The sequence below is a fragment of the Thalassophryne amazonica genome, chromosome 18 (genome assembly GCF_902500255.1).
Source record: "Thalassophryne amazonica chromosome 18, fThaAma1.1, whole genome shotgun sequence".
Classification (NCBI taxonomy): domain Eukaryota; kingdom Metazoa; phylum Chordata; class Actinopteri; order Batrachoidiformes; family Batrachoididae; genus Thalassophryne; species Thalassophryne amazonica.
The window spans coordinates 40307272-40325213 of NC_047120.1; the positions used below are offsets into that span (position 1 = coordinate 40307272).

A 17942-nucleotide genomic window follows, 5' to 3' on the forward strand; every position below is an offset into this window, starting at 1 on the left:
AAGTACAGTTTGGGCGTCTAAGTTGGCGTTCTGTCCTGTTTATCAGAGGGATGTGAGGTGCAGAGCGAAGGCTCAGCGGGAAGGAATGAGCAGAGTCATCGGCCTTCTGTAACGCGACGCTTCGTCTTGATTGCCCGGAGCAGCTGGGCAGCCACCATATCTGGAAGAGCTTGCACGTCTCCTCACAAATGCGTGAATGTATGATTTTCATGTGTAAATGCTGGCTTCCACTTTTCATCTTTTTTTTTTAATTATTATTTTTGGTTTATTTTGCTTTATTCATAGCTCGCTCTGCCACAGAGCATTTTTTTGTGTGACTGTAAGTTGTCTTACCTCTTTACAATTTGTTCACAGATTGTGCTAAATAATAATAAAAAAGGCTCCCCACAGAGAACAGGTGCAGGTGCAACACAGTGTGCTTGTGACTGTTCAAAATTATTCTCAGTTCTTGCCATCTTTTTACTACGTTTGCCAATTTGTAGCATTATCAAATGCTGAGTGAGAGGTGTAATGTATCATACCTGAACTTCAGTCTCTGAAATGTTAGCTGTTTTACTGACAAGTCATTGATAAAAAAAGAAAAAATGTGTGGGAGACTAGTGAGGGAAGCCACCAAGACACCCTCAATAACTTCTTTGGCTGTGATGGACAAATGGCATAGTGCCACCTTTTTCTGTTGCATCATAACTCACAGCTTCATGGTGGTGGAGAGATAGATTTTTACCAGAGACCATCAAATATAGCCATCGGGTACTGCGAAGGCTTTTCATCCACCCGTCCATACGTCTGTCTGTGCTCAGCATAAGTCCATTCCTGTTACTGTCAGAGTCTTCAAATTCACTGGGAACATTCTTGAGACACAGACCTTGGACAAGTTCAAAGATGGCTAACGTTGATGTATTTCAAGAGGTTAAAAAGTAACATTCTGTTCCTATTTTTATAGTTTGATCACGGACATTAGTGTAGTGACACCACATCCTGGTGTCGCTAGCTGGTAACTTTGCTTTGTTTTTGGCTAAATATAACACCTTTATCATATATTATGTAAAAGCTAGTGAGACTAAACACTTATAAAACTGAAAATGCTGTTTTTGGGACCTAATAACACCTCTGAAGTGATTTAGACAACATTTCGCTGGCGTTAGCGTGTATGCAAACATCTGCTAACTCAAAGCTAACTTCCGCCCTTGTCAAAAGTTCATGTATATTGGAGGAGTGGGGTACAATTAGTAACCCTAACAGCTAACGTTAGCTTATCTAGCCGGCCTTAGCAACGTTCATCGTAGCTTACAAAATAGTTGGTTCTTTTGTGTTTGATAACCCACATTAATTCATACTTTTGCCCACATTTATTTTATATGTATTTTTAATACCGTTAATGTAGGTTTAACTACGCTATTATACTTTATACAATAATTACCATTTTTGTTTATCGTGTTAGCTTGCTGGGTAAGGTTGGCTTATTCACAGCTAATTTAGCTCTTCCACTAGCTTATTTTCGCCATTTACAATTCTATTTTCATCAGTTTATGTGTTCCTCTAAAGACATCAACATATAGTACCTAAGTTCTTTCTTAGGTTTCCATTTGATAGCATAATGATTATACTTTTTATTTTCCTATAGTATGCTAACAGAGTTACTTTAGATCGATACCAGTACACTCACACACTCACAGCTTCTATAGCTTAGCCTACTAACTATATTTGATTTCACTACTAGTCTACATACTAATTACCTTTACTACAGTCTTCTCCTGTGATGTCTTATCCTTCTTATGTCTTATTACTTATTATATTATATATACCTTTTTCTTGAGCTGCTTGGGTGGGTAGGGAGAGTTCCCATGGGATAAAAAGCTTTTTCACCTACCATCCCTGGTTCTCAAGACCAGGCACCTAAGTGGCTCTACTCTACTCTTTTCTACTCTCCTATTTTACTCTTCCTTTTTAGATATTTAGATATACCTTTGTATACTGGCATAGTTCCACCTTAGAACTGGAATATAATATATAAGATATACCTTACTGAATTTTCATATACATGCATGCCCTCCTGCAGACGCCATTAAAACAAAATATTGTTTATGATTGACTGAGGGGCTTTATTGAACATGTACAAATTGTACGTAACTCAATAGAATCTTAATAATTAATTAAACAACTGCAAATTATAAAGAAGACAATGCGCATATGGCCAAGGGTAGTTTAGCATTGGGTTATTTTTATACAAGAAAACAGATCAAATCTCAGCGCTATGTGCCATCTGAAAAGCTGAATCTGAAATTTCACATTGTTTTAAGAAAAATCCTTCTCTGTTCCACTCCACCATGAAGCTGTTCCACTTCATGATGTAACTGGTTTAACGGTTTCCCTGAACTATTACAACTATTATAGAAGGTTTGTATTACTGACAGGAAAAAAATAAAAAATAAAAATACAAAATCAAGCATTTTTACAAATGTAAAATCAAACTTTTAATGAACTGTATCAAAGACCTCATAAAAATGTAATAACGAGTGTAATAGTTTCATTCCTGATTGTGTCACTGTAATCTATTCAATCAAAGATATGTCTCCTTTCCATAAAAATGATTGTTCTTAATCAGTGCATACAAACCATTTTGATCAATTTATTATAACCAATTATATTCAATTCACAGTTGCATTAATATAAATGTACTGTATGTTAAATACATGCATTTGCAAATGACTAGTTCAGTTTTTTCCTTCACAAGTCTTTTCCTAACAATTCTTTATAAATTTTGCAATAACCTTTATTGACTATATTGTTGTTGTTGTATTCTAATTTACCTTTTTTGTATAAGGAACACACAAGTGAAACATGAAAATGCAAAATATAATCAATGAACTAATAGGACTCCTAAAAATGGACTTGCTGTAGTTCGTTATAAATTATAATTTGCATTATTGTTAGAGCTGCAGGCGATTAAAAAACTTAATTCATGGCAGACAGAATGGAAGAAGGCAAGGTGCTCAGAAACATAAAAACAGTGAGCAAAACAACAACAACAACAACAAAAAACAGCAAAAACCAACTGCAGAAATATTTTATTTTATAAAAATACACTATGTAACCTATGAAGATTATAAAAATGGCACATCATGAACACATTTAATCTCAATTAAGGTGCTGTTTCCAAATGATATAGCAATTTTCACTTTGTATATCAGCTTTTTTTTGCCTCTGGGCCTGCGAGTGTGTGTGTGTGTGTGTGTGTGTGTGTGTGTGTGTGTGTGTGTGTGTGTGTGTGTGTGTGTGTGTGTGTGTGTGTGTGTGTGTGTGTGCGCGCGCGTGCATGCATTGTTGGGGAGGAAGATGGGTGTCTTTTAATAATCTGAGGTAAAATTAGAGCACCTGTTACATATGTTACAGAGATCTGGACTAAAGTATGCTTAAAGGAGTATAATCTCTGTGAGTGCACTCACACTTGTTGGACTTTGGAGATGTTGCACATTAAGCAAAAAAACAAAACAAACAAAAAAAAAAACATTAAAATGTAAAAGGAAGATTAAAAAGTCATTTTTGTGCAATGCAACCTCTAATAATTAGCTTATTGGATCTGAGACCCTTTTCACTGTAAAATTTGCTTCTTGAACTTTTAAACCTGTTTTGATCAACACTGTGAAGCAAACATTTTTAGTTTTACACATTTAGGATTCATGACTGTGCGCACACACACACACACACACACACACACACACACACACACACACAAAACACATTTGACATATTTCTATGTTATTAAAGTAGGTTTCATTTATATATGTAATAATAATAACCTTTATTTAACCAGATAGAAACCCATTGAGATTGAAACCTCTTTTACAAGGATGACCTCAAGATTACAAGAAAAGTATTTCAAATGTTTTACTAACATGTGAAGCAGAGCAACAATAAAATGAAGAGAGCTTGTTATTCCTCAGGTTTTAGAAAAACCTCAAGAACTATTCAAGAGCTGCACATGCTCTGATATACCAAATTATTGATGCACAAATGAATAGATATTTGGCTTTATTTGTCATTGACACTATTTTAAAAAGTGAATAAATAAAATAAATTGCAACCTGCCACTGATGTTTACAAAACTACCATAGGCAGAATAATGACTGGGTCAAAGGGCATCAGAAGGAATGATTAAATAAGATTCTTTTCTTTTTTTTTTTTTTTTACATTTTAAAGGCTCTGTAATTAATACATTTTTGACAGCTGCAATTATGTTCATTTTCCATATCTGCTTATTCCAGTTAAGGGTCAGAGGGTTGTTGGAGCCTATCCCAGCGGTCATTGGGCAAGATACATTTTGGGTAGGCCACCAGTACATCACAGGGTCACACATAGACAAACAAATACATCTATGGCCAACTATGGTTCTAACCACTAAGCCACCATGCCACCAATCTATATTATAATAGATAATAGCAAAGTAGCTTCTGTGTGCGTGTGTGTGTACGGCTTTGATCACGCAAAAACTGGGGAGCACTGACATTTGACATTTGCTTATGTATTTTGGGTCAAGGATGAATGCTGTGAAAACAGAAAGTTGATAGAACAAATATTTCTGGAGAAATTAGCAATTTTAGTTAGCCAATAAACAATGAATCCTGTGCTGCAATGCACCATGGGAGTTCTGTTTTTTGAGGTTTTAAATGTTATTGTGGTTTATGTTAGTTTAACAGTATTGTTAGTGTTATTGACTTAAGTTTCATGTTGGTACCATGAGTAAAATGTTTAGTGGTTTTAATGTCTACAGCCACTGTCTTTGTTTGTCAAATTAAAATTACCTGATTACATTGTGCGTGCATGCGAGTGACTTCGATCAGGTACAAATAAAGCACAGTTGACATTTGCTGTTTGGCATGCTTATGTATTTTGGGTCAAGGATGAATGGTGCCAAAATGGAACATTGATAGTATTAATAGTTTTGGAGAAGCTACAAATATTAGCTAACGTTGCTAATTACATTTTGGACTCACATGCCTTTCCAGCAGGGGGTGGTAAATCATCTTTAAAAGTGTGAGTGTAAGTGTATAATTGTAAATATGTTAAAAATACATGGATGACACAAGAAAGCAAAAACATTTATCCCATTGCGGTTCATTTAAAAATCAAATGACAAAATAGATCCATCCATCCATCCATCCATCCATTTTCTTCCGCTTTATCCGGAGTCGGGTCGCGGGGGCAGCAGCTCAAGCAAAGCCGCCCAGACCTCCCGATCCACACACACCTCCCCCAGCTCCTCCGGGGGAACCCCAAGGCACTCCCAAGCCAGCCGAGACATGTAGTCCCCCCAGCGTGTCCTGGGTCTTCCCCGGGGCCTCCTCCCGGGGCAAGTGGACCATGTTCTCCACCTCCATTGTCGATGCGGCTGCTCGTAGCTGTGGTCACAAGGTCTCTGGTGCCTGCCACGGTGGCAATCCCCGAACCCGGTGATGGACACCGGAAGTAAGGGATGCCATCAAGCTGAAGAAGGAGTCCTACTTATCTTTGGACAAAATAGATGTAATAATAAAATGAAAATAATAATAATAGTGTGATGATAACAACAATCTGAACAATTTATACATACATTAGACAGTAAATTAACATTAAAAATTATGTAACTGGGCAGCACGGTAATGGAAATAAAAGGGTTGAGTTCCTCTTCTAAAAACTGTTGAGGTCTAAGGTTCTAAAATATTCTGGACTCGCACACCATTCCAACTCACTGCTTAATATATTACCACCCTTGAAAAATGTCAGCTACCTATTTTATAAACACTACCCACTACCCGTGTTGCTGGTGGATCCCCACGGGCAACATGCTAGTATTATATTAATTCTATAAATTACATGTACTGTAGATCTTGACATTAACCTGTGTTAATTACACATTGGCAAGGGAAATGGTAACCGGTAATTCTGTCATCACAGAAAGTCGATTTTTGTTGTTGGAGCCAATGAAACCATTGTTTCAGTGAACAAATCAATTTGAGTTGGTATTGTAAAAGTAATGTTCTCCAGACTATACACATTGCAGACTCAGCCACTCCTTCTTTAGTCATTTTCTGGCCAAAGACATTTGGCATTCAACTAATCACACTCTGCAGTTACAGTTTGAAGCTCTACCAGATCACAAAGATATATTGTTTTAAAGCCAAAAACAATTTGGATTCTAAGGAATACCTCCAGGATACCTGATTTCTCCAGAATGGAGCCATATAGAGGCAATTCCAAAAGATGCAGAAGTTTTTTATACTCTATTTGAGTTCATCTTAATTAAAATAAATTTATAGTCTGTTAATGTAGAGTGTTCAATAGAAATTTTATCTTTTATTTCAACAGTTTATAGACATGGTTTATAGGGAAGATTAATGCATTTGCTTTATACTGATGTGTTGATGCTAAGTGTTGGAATCCAGGGATAATCACTGGCTCCAATGGGGCCTATATTAGACTTCTTGATGGTGTACGAAAATATATGGCCATCTTAAAAGCATGCTTTAGGAGATAGATTCTCCACCCAGGTTAAAAAACATTCACTTCTCCTGAGCAAACTAAGTGCTCTTGACTGGTTGCTAAACACAGAAAAGGATGTAAGCAACACCACTTGGAAGCGATGTGGAGCGTCTGCTAAGATAATAAGTAATCTGATGTACACAAGAAATGTCACGGTCTCTTTATAACTGTGGTAATGTATCCTATCAAAGCCACCTAGTGTACATCCTAGGTGTCTAGTCAGTTGGTAGTACTTTGACATATTGAAGTACTTGTGGTGTAGGGGGGAGGTTGTGGTGGTTCAAGGATATACCCACCCGTCAAGAGATATATCAGGTGGAGAGCAGGAGTAAATGGGCTATGGGATTTTGTTGTTGACAGGACTAATATTTATGCCCTGGCACAATGTAATTCTGTAAAATCAGTCCAAAGTCTTTTCCGAATGTGCATCGATGCCGGCACCAGACATGGCTCCAATCAGCAATCTTCTACTCCAGAAGAAAACAAAGAGACTGTGTATTAAGATGTAGATAAAGATGTGTTCTGTGTTTTCACTCACCTCCCTTTTCCTGGGCTCCTTCTAGGGAAGCCCTGGTGTGGCGGGATCCCTTCGCAATGCGAGGATGGCAACCTTGCTCTCTACCCCAGGACCCAATGCGTTCCGCCTCTTCACCCAGGAGTCACTGGAGAAGATCAAGAAGCTCCAAGAGGAAAGAAAACATGCAGAAGAAGTGGAAGACCATGAAAAGGAGGAGCCAATAGTGCCACATGCTGATCTGGAGGCGGGCAAAAGTCTGCCCATGATCTATGGAGATCCTCCACCAGAGATGCTCAACACACCTCTAGAGGACTTGGACCCCTTCTACAAAGAACAGAAAGTCAGTTTGAGGCGCACACCTGGGCTCATCAGGCATTGAAAACCAGTAGAATCACATACACAGAAAGCACACTGAATGCCTTATTAGCTTGACACCTTTTCTATATTGTCACCGTTCTTCTTAGCAGGAGGTGGTAAAATCACAAGTCAGAATTTCAATACATCCACTTGGGAAATTATTCACAATATTAATACCAGCATTTTGGCATCAAAATTAATCCTGTATCTTGAAAATACCCCCCCACCCCTTGAATGTAACAAAGTGTGGTCTATTTTCAATTATCTGGCTATTCCGCTATGTGTAAAGTTTGTCCATGCTCTTCAAAAACTTTATAAACACAATTCTTTCACAAAGGTTTTATTTCAGTAACACTGTGTGAATAACAGAACTTAGGAGGAGGCCATGCTCGTCAAAAACTTTAAAAACATAAACCATTGTCAAAGGTTTTATTTCAGTCACACCGTGTGAATAACAGAACTTAGGAGGAGGCCATGCTCTTCAAAAACTTTAAAAACATAAACCATTGTCAAAGGTTTTATTTCAGTCACACCGTGTGAATAACAGAACTTAGGAGGAGGCCATGCTCTTCAAAAACTTTAAAAACATAAACCATTGTCAAAGGTTTTATCAAATTCTTTAGCCTGAGATCTTGTTTTTGGCTTGGCCATGACACTTAATTTACCACAACTTGCCATGCTGTGACTTGAAATTACATGTGTAATTGCATGATCACTGTAATAATATCAGTACTTATGCAGCTTTTGTGACTTCTCTAAAACAAGTACTACCAAGTCAGGAGCATTATATATCATAAACTTGAATGTTGTGTTCAATGCAGGGTTCATCAAAACTAATCATGAAGTCAAAACAGTTACATTCTAATATTTCGAAAGCTGTTAAAATTACAGTATATACGAGTATTGCAGTTTTCTCTTTTGCATGGGTTGGTTTTTTTTTGTGTCATGGTAGACACCCACTTCCTATATGAAATATCTCCCAAATTACACAATGCACAAAAGTGAAGTGGATGTAAGCATATTTGAAAAAATATATATATTTTCTACCATTACCACCTCCTGTTATTCTTCTGTACCTTTGTTACTTTACACAATTTCTGTTATTACAACTGAAAAAAAATTGTACCCCCTGAAACTTTGTCAAGTGTCCCATATTTTCATTTGGACAAAATTGCTAAATTTTGCATCAGATATTATTTAAAGGATAACTTCACTTCTTCATTTATTTTTATGTTTTTTTATTTTTATTTTACAAATTCAGTCAATCTAAAACATTGTTACTAATTCAATGCCTGCAAGTGCTGTACTCATGTTTGAAAGAATATTTTGTATGCAAGACATGAGACCAAACATCATAGCTATCCAGAGTTGCATTCACTGTACACATTTTAATGGCACACAGCATCTGGAGAGTTACGGCAAGCTAGGCGGATTTTACTTTAAATGTAATATAATATAATATATCATGCATGAATCTTGCATTGCAAACTACTCTTTTTTTGAGATCTATGATTTGTAGTACCAGCATGACGGCCAAGACTGTGTAAACAATCCCTATAGACATTTAATAATATCACCACTACTCATCCAGACGAGTAGCGATGGTGTTCTCCTGGCACTGACAACAAGACTGGCTTCCATCTGGCAGACAGATATAAACCCAACAGAGTAGATGTCAGGACTTACTGACCCTCTCTGGATAGGAATGAGTGATTGCCTGAATTGCAACAACTATAGGGGCATTACACTATTCTTTGTGCCGGGTAAGGTACTCACAAGGGTTATTCTTCACGGATTCAGTCCCAGCTACTTATCAGTCACGGACCAGGGTGCGGTTTCATAAAGCAGTCTAATCTTGTTTAGTTGAATAAGCTCACTTAGTTGACTAATGTTTTGACGTTAGTCGTGGCACAAAGCACTTAATTGGCTAAAATTTCGTGTTAACCAACTAAAGTTTTTAGCCTGGTACAGAAGAGGATAATCTTATTTTAGCTGACAAAACTTCATTGTCTTACTTCAAAAAAGGTGGCTATCGTGTACCAGTACTTGATGGAGGAGGAAGGAAGGAGAGACTTGCAACAGGAGTGAGTGTTCCAGGACCGGATAATCCATTAGAGATGTTTACGGATGGCGAGGCCAGGAGCACTTCTCTGCTTCTACTGCTGCGGTAGAATCGGCCATGTTTGTAGCAGGAGACCAACCCAGAAGTAAACAAAATATTGTTGTGCATTGGAGTCGCTTCTTGGCAACAGCACTCGCGAGGCCACTCTCCTCATGAAAATCGCAGACTAATGTAAAATCTACAAGTTTAGCCGTTCATGTGAAACAGAGATGAGATGAACAGTGTTGGGTGACTAACCTTTGTTGACTAAGTAAGCTTAATAGACTAAAAAATTAGGCTACTTTATGAAACTGGGCCCTGAGCACGTGATTCCAATTTACTAGGCTCCTCTCTGGGACATCTTGAGAAATTGCAGGGTACCCAACAACTTGCTGGACAGCCTTTCTATTAATTTCTGGTCTCAACCATCAGACGTGTATTTGTTTGGTGTGAAAGTGTTTAACTTGCCAAGACAGAGGTGTTTGGCGGTGCTACTAACTTTGTAGCAGAAGGAAAACCAAATCTTTCACATCATGGTCCTTCCTGTCCTACGTTATGGTTGTGAAACCCAGATGCTCTCCAGTGACCGAAGGTCACGACTACATGTCTTTGGTAGCTGCTAACTTTTTCTTTACCCTAGAAATACAGAGTAATCTGGTAATCTCAGACTGCAAAGCTTGTATATTGTATATCATGAAAAAAATGTAAGAATGCATTAATAACTATTCTATAAAAGTGTAAGGTTTGGAAAAACATAGTTCACACTCATTCATTTCTTCCTAAACATATTTGTGGAAAATGTGATTTCTTTCATTCAATGCAACTGTCAAAGCTACAACACTCAGAGTCATGATTGTTAACAATGTTTTAATCTAACTCAGGTTTTTAAAAAGTGAACCTATCTTAGCTTAATGCCAATTCTGTCCTGGATATTTTATTAATTACGTTTATAAAGGACTGGTCAATGACGAAAACACAAACCACTGAATTGTACTCATTGTGTAATTTACCAAGAGCACCTTTTTGGCACAAAAATTAAGAGCATATTTAACAACACATTAAATGAATAACTAACCAGTAAAAATCAGTGTATTGTATGCGTTAGCTAATTTGTTGGGTTTTTTTTTAATTGCCATTTTACAGCTCTTCAAATAATCTTTGTATTTTCTAGACATTCATTGTAATCAGCAAAGGAAACACAATCTACAGGTTCAACGCTGATCCAGCTTGCTACATTCTGAGCCCTTTTAATGTTGTTAGGAGAGGAGCCATCAAAATTCTCATACATTCATATCCTTTGAGCATTTGTTGTCAGGTCTTTTGATGCTTGAGACAATTTAAGCTTCAAGAGAGCTGCAAATACATTTGTCTGCTTATAATATGCAAAATACCCATGTTAGTTTCCTTAATGCTGAATTAAATTATTTAGCATGTTTATCATGCTTACGATTTTGTCAAACTGTGTATTCATGACGATGAGCAACCCGCCAGCGTGGAGTAAAATTGTTGAGTGAGTACATATCGGACATGTTTTCATATTCAATTCAATTTGATATGCTTGAGAAATTCATGCTGAACAATTTCCTTCTAGGTATGTTTTTACTGCTATTTATACCTTTGAGGCAACAGTTAAAGTGTTGTCCAGAGGTTTCTGTATTGGACCTTTTACATTCCTTCGAGATCCATGGAACTGGCTGGATTTCATGGTGATCAGCATGGCGTGAGTCCCCTCAGTTTTATTCTTGTGTTTTTAGATATTGGCAATATTTTGACATGAAATTAAACTAATTGCAGATTATATATTGCTGCTGGATAATAATGACTGCGCGCTGTTATCAAATAGCCTTAATTTCACGTGTACTTAAATCTTCCATCCATCTATCCATCCATCCATCCATCCATTTTCTTCCGCTTTATCCGTAGTCGGGTTGCGGGGGCAGCAGCTCAAGCAAAGCCGCCCAGACCTCCCGATCCACACACACCTCCCCCAGCTCCTCCGGGGGAACCCCAAGGCATTCCCAAGCCAGCCGAGACATGTAGTCCCTCCAGCGTGTCCTGGGTCTTCCCCGGGGCCTCCTCCCAGTGGGACGTGCCCGGAACACTTCTCCAGCGAGGCATCCAGGGGGCATCCGGAAAAGATGCCCGAGCCAACTCAACTGACTCCTTTCGACGTGGAGGAGCAGCGGCTCGACTCCGAGCTCCTCCCGAGTGACCGAGCTCCTCACCCTATCTCTAAGGGAGCGCCCAACCACCCTGCGGAGGAAACTCATCTCGGCCGCTTGTACTCGCGATCTCGTTCTTTCGTTCATGAGCCAAATCTCATGACCATAGGTGAGGATCGGAATGTAGATCGATCGGTAAATTGAGAGCTTTGCCCCCCCCCACTCAGCTCTCCCCTCACCACGACGGTCCGATATAGCGACCGCATCACTGCAGATGCTGCACCGATCCGTCTATTGATCTCACGCTCCATCCATCCCTCACTCGTGAACAAGACCCTGAGATATTTAAACTCCTCCACTTGAGACAAGGACACTCCACCGACCTGAAGAGGGCAAAGCACCTTTTTCCGGTCGAGAACCATGGCCTCGGATTTGGAGGTGCTGATTTTTATCCCGGACACTTCACACTCGGCTGCAAACCACCCCAGTGCATGCTGAAGGTCCTGATTTGAAGCCAACAGAACTACATCCTCCGCAAACAGCAGAGATGAGATTCTGTGGTTCCCAAACCAGACCCCCTCTACACCGTGGCTGCGCCTAGAAATTCTGTCCATAAAAATAATGAACAGAACCGATTCTTACTTAAATCTTATACTCACTTTTTTGATGAAACTTTGGCACAAACTACTTTTTTGTGCTAGCATTATTATAGTAGCAAAACATCTTTGAGTAAGAACTGCCAGCTAGAGGCGGGCGGATCGATCCTAATATCGATAATATCGATACCAACGCTGGTATTGATATTGAATGATCCTCGTGTAAAAAGATCGATACTCAAGCTTTTTTCTCTCCCGCACGCACTGACTGCTGTGCACGCAGATTCATCAAAGTCTACTCTCTGTCTGTAAGAGCAGCGCTGCGCTGTGTCACACAACATGGAGCAGCGCACCTTTGTATTGTGGTTTGTCAGCCCTCTACCTCAGGAGATTTTGTTTTAAGTTGTGTTGAGTGATATTTTTTTAAACAAAAATGTTAATTGTGATAATAAAGTATTTTGTTGTCACGTACAATGTTTGGTGAAATTCTATTCCACGTCTTTTGGATCCTTTGGATTTATGAAGCTTAAATATGAAAAAGTATCAGTATCAGTATTGATATCGGCGATAATGGGCCTGTATTTACTTGGTATAGGATCAATACCAAAATTCCCGGTATCGCCCACCTCTACTGCCCGCCTCAAAGAAAGTGCTGACTGTTGTTAACATATACAGTCACACAGTCATGCTAACAGTGCATATGCTAACCACAGTTAGCCTCACTGTTAGCATTAACATATGCAGTAGGCATGACTTGCAGTTTCTTTAGTCAAATGTGGCATGTCTACATATTAGTATCCAGCATAAATAGCAGTTTAAATTCCATAATATCTGCAATACCTTCCTCAATGATAGTTGTTTTTTCTGTGCATTTGAACATGCATTTCCCAAGGTTTCTTGCAGGTATAGTCTTCACAGGGATTATGATGATTTAAGGTGCCTAATAAATGTTGTCTCTTTACAGATATGTCACAGAGTTTGTTGACCTTGGTAATGTGTCAGCCCTAAGGACATTTCGTGTACTTCGAGCCCTCAAAACAATTACAGTGATTCCTGGTACACTTTGCTTTATCTACTAAAGATAAGAGTTTTCACAGCTTTTTGTATGCTAATAAATTATTTTGTACTCACTGAGTGAGTGAGGGTATATGGAATAATTTCACAGTAGAGAAACTGAATAATCTTGTTTAGTTTATCTTTGTTTTACTAAGGGATGCTTTTTTGATATTTGTTACAATATGTACAATTTATACACTCACTGGCAACTTTATTAGGTAGTACACCTTGCTAGTACTGGGTTGGACCTCCTTTTTCCTTCAAAACAATTTCAATTTCAATTTCAATTTATTTTCATTTATATAGCACCAAATCACAGCAGAGTTGCCTCAAAGCGCTTCACACAGGTAAGGTCTAACCTTACCAACCCCCAGAGCAACAGTGGTAAGGAAAAACTCCCTCTGAGGAAGAAACCTCAAGCAGACCAGACTCAAAGGGGTGACCCTCTGCTTGGGCCATGCTACAAAACATAAATTACAGAACAATTCACAGAACAATTCACGGACGAATATACAAGAAATGCTATTGGCATTTCTTGTATATTATAAAACGTCCTTAATTCTTCATGGCATAGATTCAACAAGGTGTTGGAGACATTTCTCAGAGATGTTGGTCCATATTGACATGATGGCATCACACAGTTGCCCATTCAACCAGTCTGCCCATTCTCCTCTGACTTCTAACATCAACAAGGCATTTTTGTCCACACAACTGCCGCTTACTGGATATCTTCTCTTTTTCTCTGTAAACGCTAGAGATGGTTGTGCGTGAAGATCCCAGTAGATCAGCAATTTCTGAAATACTCAGACCAGCCCGCCTGATATCAACAGCCGTGCTACATTCAAAGTCACTTAAATCCCCTTTCTTCACCATTCTGATGCTTCAGCAACTCATCTTCACCACGCCTAGATGCCTAAATGAATTGAGTTGCTACTATGTGATTGGCTGGTTAGCTATTTGTGTTAACAAGCAATTAAACAGGTGTACCTAATAAAGTGGCTGATGAGTGTATACTCCAGCATGAGAATAATTAGCGTTATGTGCTATTATTTTCTTGCAATAGCTCTGCTTAAACTTTGACTGACTTGCGCATGACTTATCTCTTGTATTTTCTCAGGTTTGAAAACAATCGTTGGCGCCTTGATCCAGTCAGTGAAGAAAATGGTAGATGTCATGATTCTGACAGTCTTTGCCCTTGCGGTTTTTGCCCTTGTTGGCCTTCAGCTTTTTATGGGAAACTTGCGTCAGAAATGTGTGCGCTGGCCTATCCCAACAAATGATACGGCATCTGACGTCTTCAACGCCACATCCATATTCAACAACACCTTTGGTGTCAATGATACATTTCACAACAGTACTTTTAATTTTATGGAATATGTTGAAAACTCTGGTACGCTTTAGCATGTGTTACAGCTGTCATTTGAATGTGGTAATGTTCTCTGTGGAGTAAAGTTAATCTACTTGTGTCTTCCCATCTTTGCTCATAGATAACCAGTATTTTTTGGCTGGCAGTCCAGACGCTCTTCTGTGTGGAAACAGTTCAGATGCTGGGTATGACGCTTCATGTCATCCACACTCATAATCATACAGCCATATCCATTCTTTGTTGTTCAATTCCATCTCATTTCAAAGCTTCCAATTCTCTATAACCACTGTTAACATTGCTGCCATCTGAAAAGAGTCTACAACTGTACATAAAAATATCTCCAGGCCTTCATCACAACAATTACAAACCAGGAGAGGTGTGAGGCTTGGAAAGCAGGCATAGCAAACTGACATTTGTTCACTGTTGATAGAAAGTGCCCAGAAGGATACATGTGCATGAAGGCTGGGAGGAATCCAAACTTCGGCTACACCAGCTTCGATTCTTTTGGCTGGGCCTTCCTGGCTGTCTTCAGACTCATGACCCAGGACTACTGGGAGAACCTTTTCCAGCTGGTTGGCACTTTTATTTGCTGCAAGTAGATGTACAAATGTGACCTCTCTTGTTAGAAATGAATAAAAATAAATTGCTATAGCTGTAGGGAATTGCTGTAGTTTTGGGTGTTGAGCGTACCGCTATTTACAAACACTGGACATTGCTACATTTACATGGTGGTGTGACTACTGACGTGACATCATAAAGAGAGCCTTAACCATGGATGACACTAACTATGTTGACAGTAATTAGAATTAATACTAATAGTCAGTGTTGCCACAGTAACTTTGAAAAGTTACTTTATTTAGTTACATTTACAGATACTTTATACAGTTACCTCATTATCAGCTGCGGACAACTTGTTTGCAGCTGCTGAATGTAACTAATAAAGTAACTAGTAATCTAGGTTGGTTATTTTCAACATTGAGGACTCAGAAAAGTATCTGTCAGTTACTTTGCTGATTACTCAATCTTAAGAGCAACCAAATTAGATTACTAGTTACGTTATTAGTTACATTACCTTTTAGTTACAAGTTGTTGGCAGCTGCTGAATGTAACTAATAAAGTAACTAGTAATCTAAGTTGTTTATTTTCAACATTGAGGACTCAGAAAAGTATCAGTTACTTTGCTGATTACTCAATCTTAAGCGCAACCAAATTAGATTACTAGTTACGTTATTAGTTACATTACTTTTTAGTTACAAGTTGTTGGCAGCTGCTGAATGTAACGAATAAAGTAACTAGTAATCTAGGTTGGTTATTTTCAACATTGAGGACTCAGAAAAGTATCTGTCAGTTACTTTGCTGATTACTCAATCTTAAGAGCAACCAAATTAGATTACTAGTTATGTTATTAGTTACATTACCTTTTAGTTACAAGTTGTTGGCAGCTGCTGAATGTAACTAATAAAGTAACTAGTAATCTAAGTTGTTTATTTTCAACATTGAGGACTCAGAAAAGTATCTATCAGTTACTTTGCTGATTACTCAATCTTAAGCGCAACCAAATTAGATTACTAGTTACGTTATTAGTTACATTACTTTTTAGTTACAAGTTGTTGGCAGCTGCTGAATGTAACGAATAAAGTAACTAGTAATCTAGGTTGGTTATTTTCAACATTGAGGACTCAGAAAAGTATCTGTCAGTTACTTTGCTGATTACTCAATCTTAAGAGCAACCAAATTAGATTACTAGTTACGTTATTAGTTACATTACCTTTTAGTTACAAGTTGTTGGCAGCTGCTGAATGTAACTAATAAAGTAACTAGTAATCTAAGTTGATTATTTTCAACATTGAGGACTCAGAAAAGTATCTATCAGTTACTTTGCTGATTACTCAATCTTAAGCGCAACCAAATTAGATTACTAGTTACGTTATTAGTTACATTACTTTTTAGTTACAAGTTGTTGGCAGCTGCTGAATGTAACGAATAAAGTAACTAGTAATCTAGGTTGGTTATTTTCAACATTGAGGACTCAGAAAAGTATCTGTCAGTTACTTTGCTGATTACTCAATCTTAAAAGCAACCAAATTAGATTACTAGTTACGTTATTAGTTACATTACCTTTTAGTTACAAGTTGTTGGCAGCTGCTGAATGTAACTAATAAAGTAACTAGTAATCTAAGTTGTTTATTTTCAACATTGAGGACTCAGAAAAGTATCTATCAGTTACTTTGCTGATTACTCAATCTTAAGCGCAACCAAATTAGATTACTAGTTACGTTATTAGTTACATTACTTTTTAGTTACAAGTTGTTGGCAGCTGCTGAATGTAACGAATAAAGTAACTAGTAATCTAGGTTGGTTATTTTCAACATTGAGGACTCAGAAAAGTATCTATCAGTTACTTTGCTGATTACTCAATCTTAAGAGCAACCAAATTAGATTACTAGTTACGTTATTAGTTACATTACCTTTTAGTTACAAGTTGTTGGCAGCTGCTGAATGTAACTAATAAAGTAACTAGTAATCTAAGTTGTTTATTTTCAACATTGAGGACTCAGAAAAGTATCTATCAGTTACTTTGCTGATTACTCAATCTTAAGAGCAACCAAATTAGATTACTAGTTACGTTATTAGTTACATTACCTTTTAGTTACAAGTTGTTGGCAGCTGCTGAATGTAACTAATAAAGTAACTAGTAATCTAAGTTATTTTCAACATTGAGGACTCAGAAAAGTATCTATCAGTTACTTTGCTGATTACTCAATCTTAAGCGCAACCAAATTAGATTACTAGTTACGTTATTAGTTACATTACTTTTTAGTTACAAGTTGTTGGCAGCTGCTGAATGTAACGAATAAAGTAACTAGTAATCTAGGTTGGTTATTTTCAACATTGAGGACTCAGAAAAGTATCTGTCAGTTACTTTGCTGATTACTCAATCTTAAGAGCAACCAAATTAGATTACTAGTTACGTTATTAGTTACATTACCTTTTAGTTACAAGTTGTTGGCAGCTGCTGAATGTAACTAATAAAGTAACTAGTAATCTAAGTTGTTTATTTTCAACATTGAGGACTCAGAAAAGTATCTATCAGTTACTTTGCTGATTACTCAATCTTAAGCGCAACCAAATTAGATTACTAGTTACGTTATTAGTTACATTACTTTTTAGTTACAAGTTGTTGGCAGCTGCTGAATGTAACGAATAAAGTAACTAGTAATCTAGGTTGGTTATTTTCAACATTGAGGACTCAGAAAAGTATCTGTCA

The 17942-nt window shown here is 37.8% G+C and overlaps 1 protein-coding gene across 1 annotated transcript in view; it reads left to right on the plus strand.

The window, feature by feature from the left end:
* scn4aa (sodium channel, voltage-gated, type IV, alpha, a) overlaps positions 1-17942 on the plus strand; it is a 72080-nt gene that overhangs the window by 24410 nt on the left and 29728 nt on the right. The window contains exons 2-9 of the mRNA XM_034193389.1: positions 7083-7376; positions 10666-10784; positions 10915-11004; positions 11086-11214; positions 13217-13308; positions 14426-14698; positions 14796-14859; positions 15105-15246. Coding sequence (XP_034049280.1) covers positions 7122-7376; positions 10666-10784; positions 10915-11004; positions 11086-11214; positions 13217-13308; positions 14426-14698; positions 14796-14859; positions 15105-15246 — 1164 coding nt within the window. The 5' untranslated portion in view covers positions 7083-7121. The remainder of the gene's footprint in view (positions 1-7082; positions 7377-10665; positions 10785-10914; positions 11005-11085; positions 11215-13216; positions 13309-14425; positions 14699-14795; positions 14860-15104; positions 15247-17942) is intronic.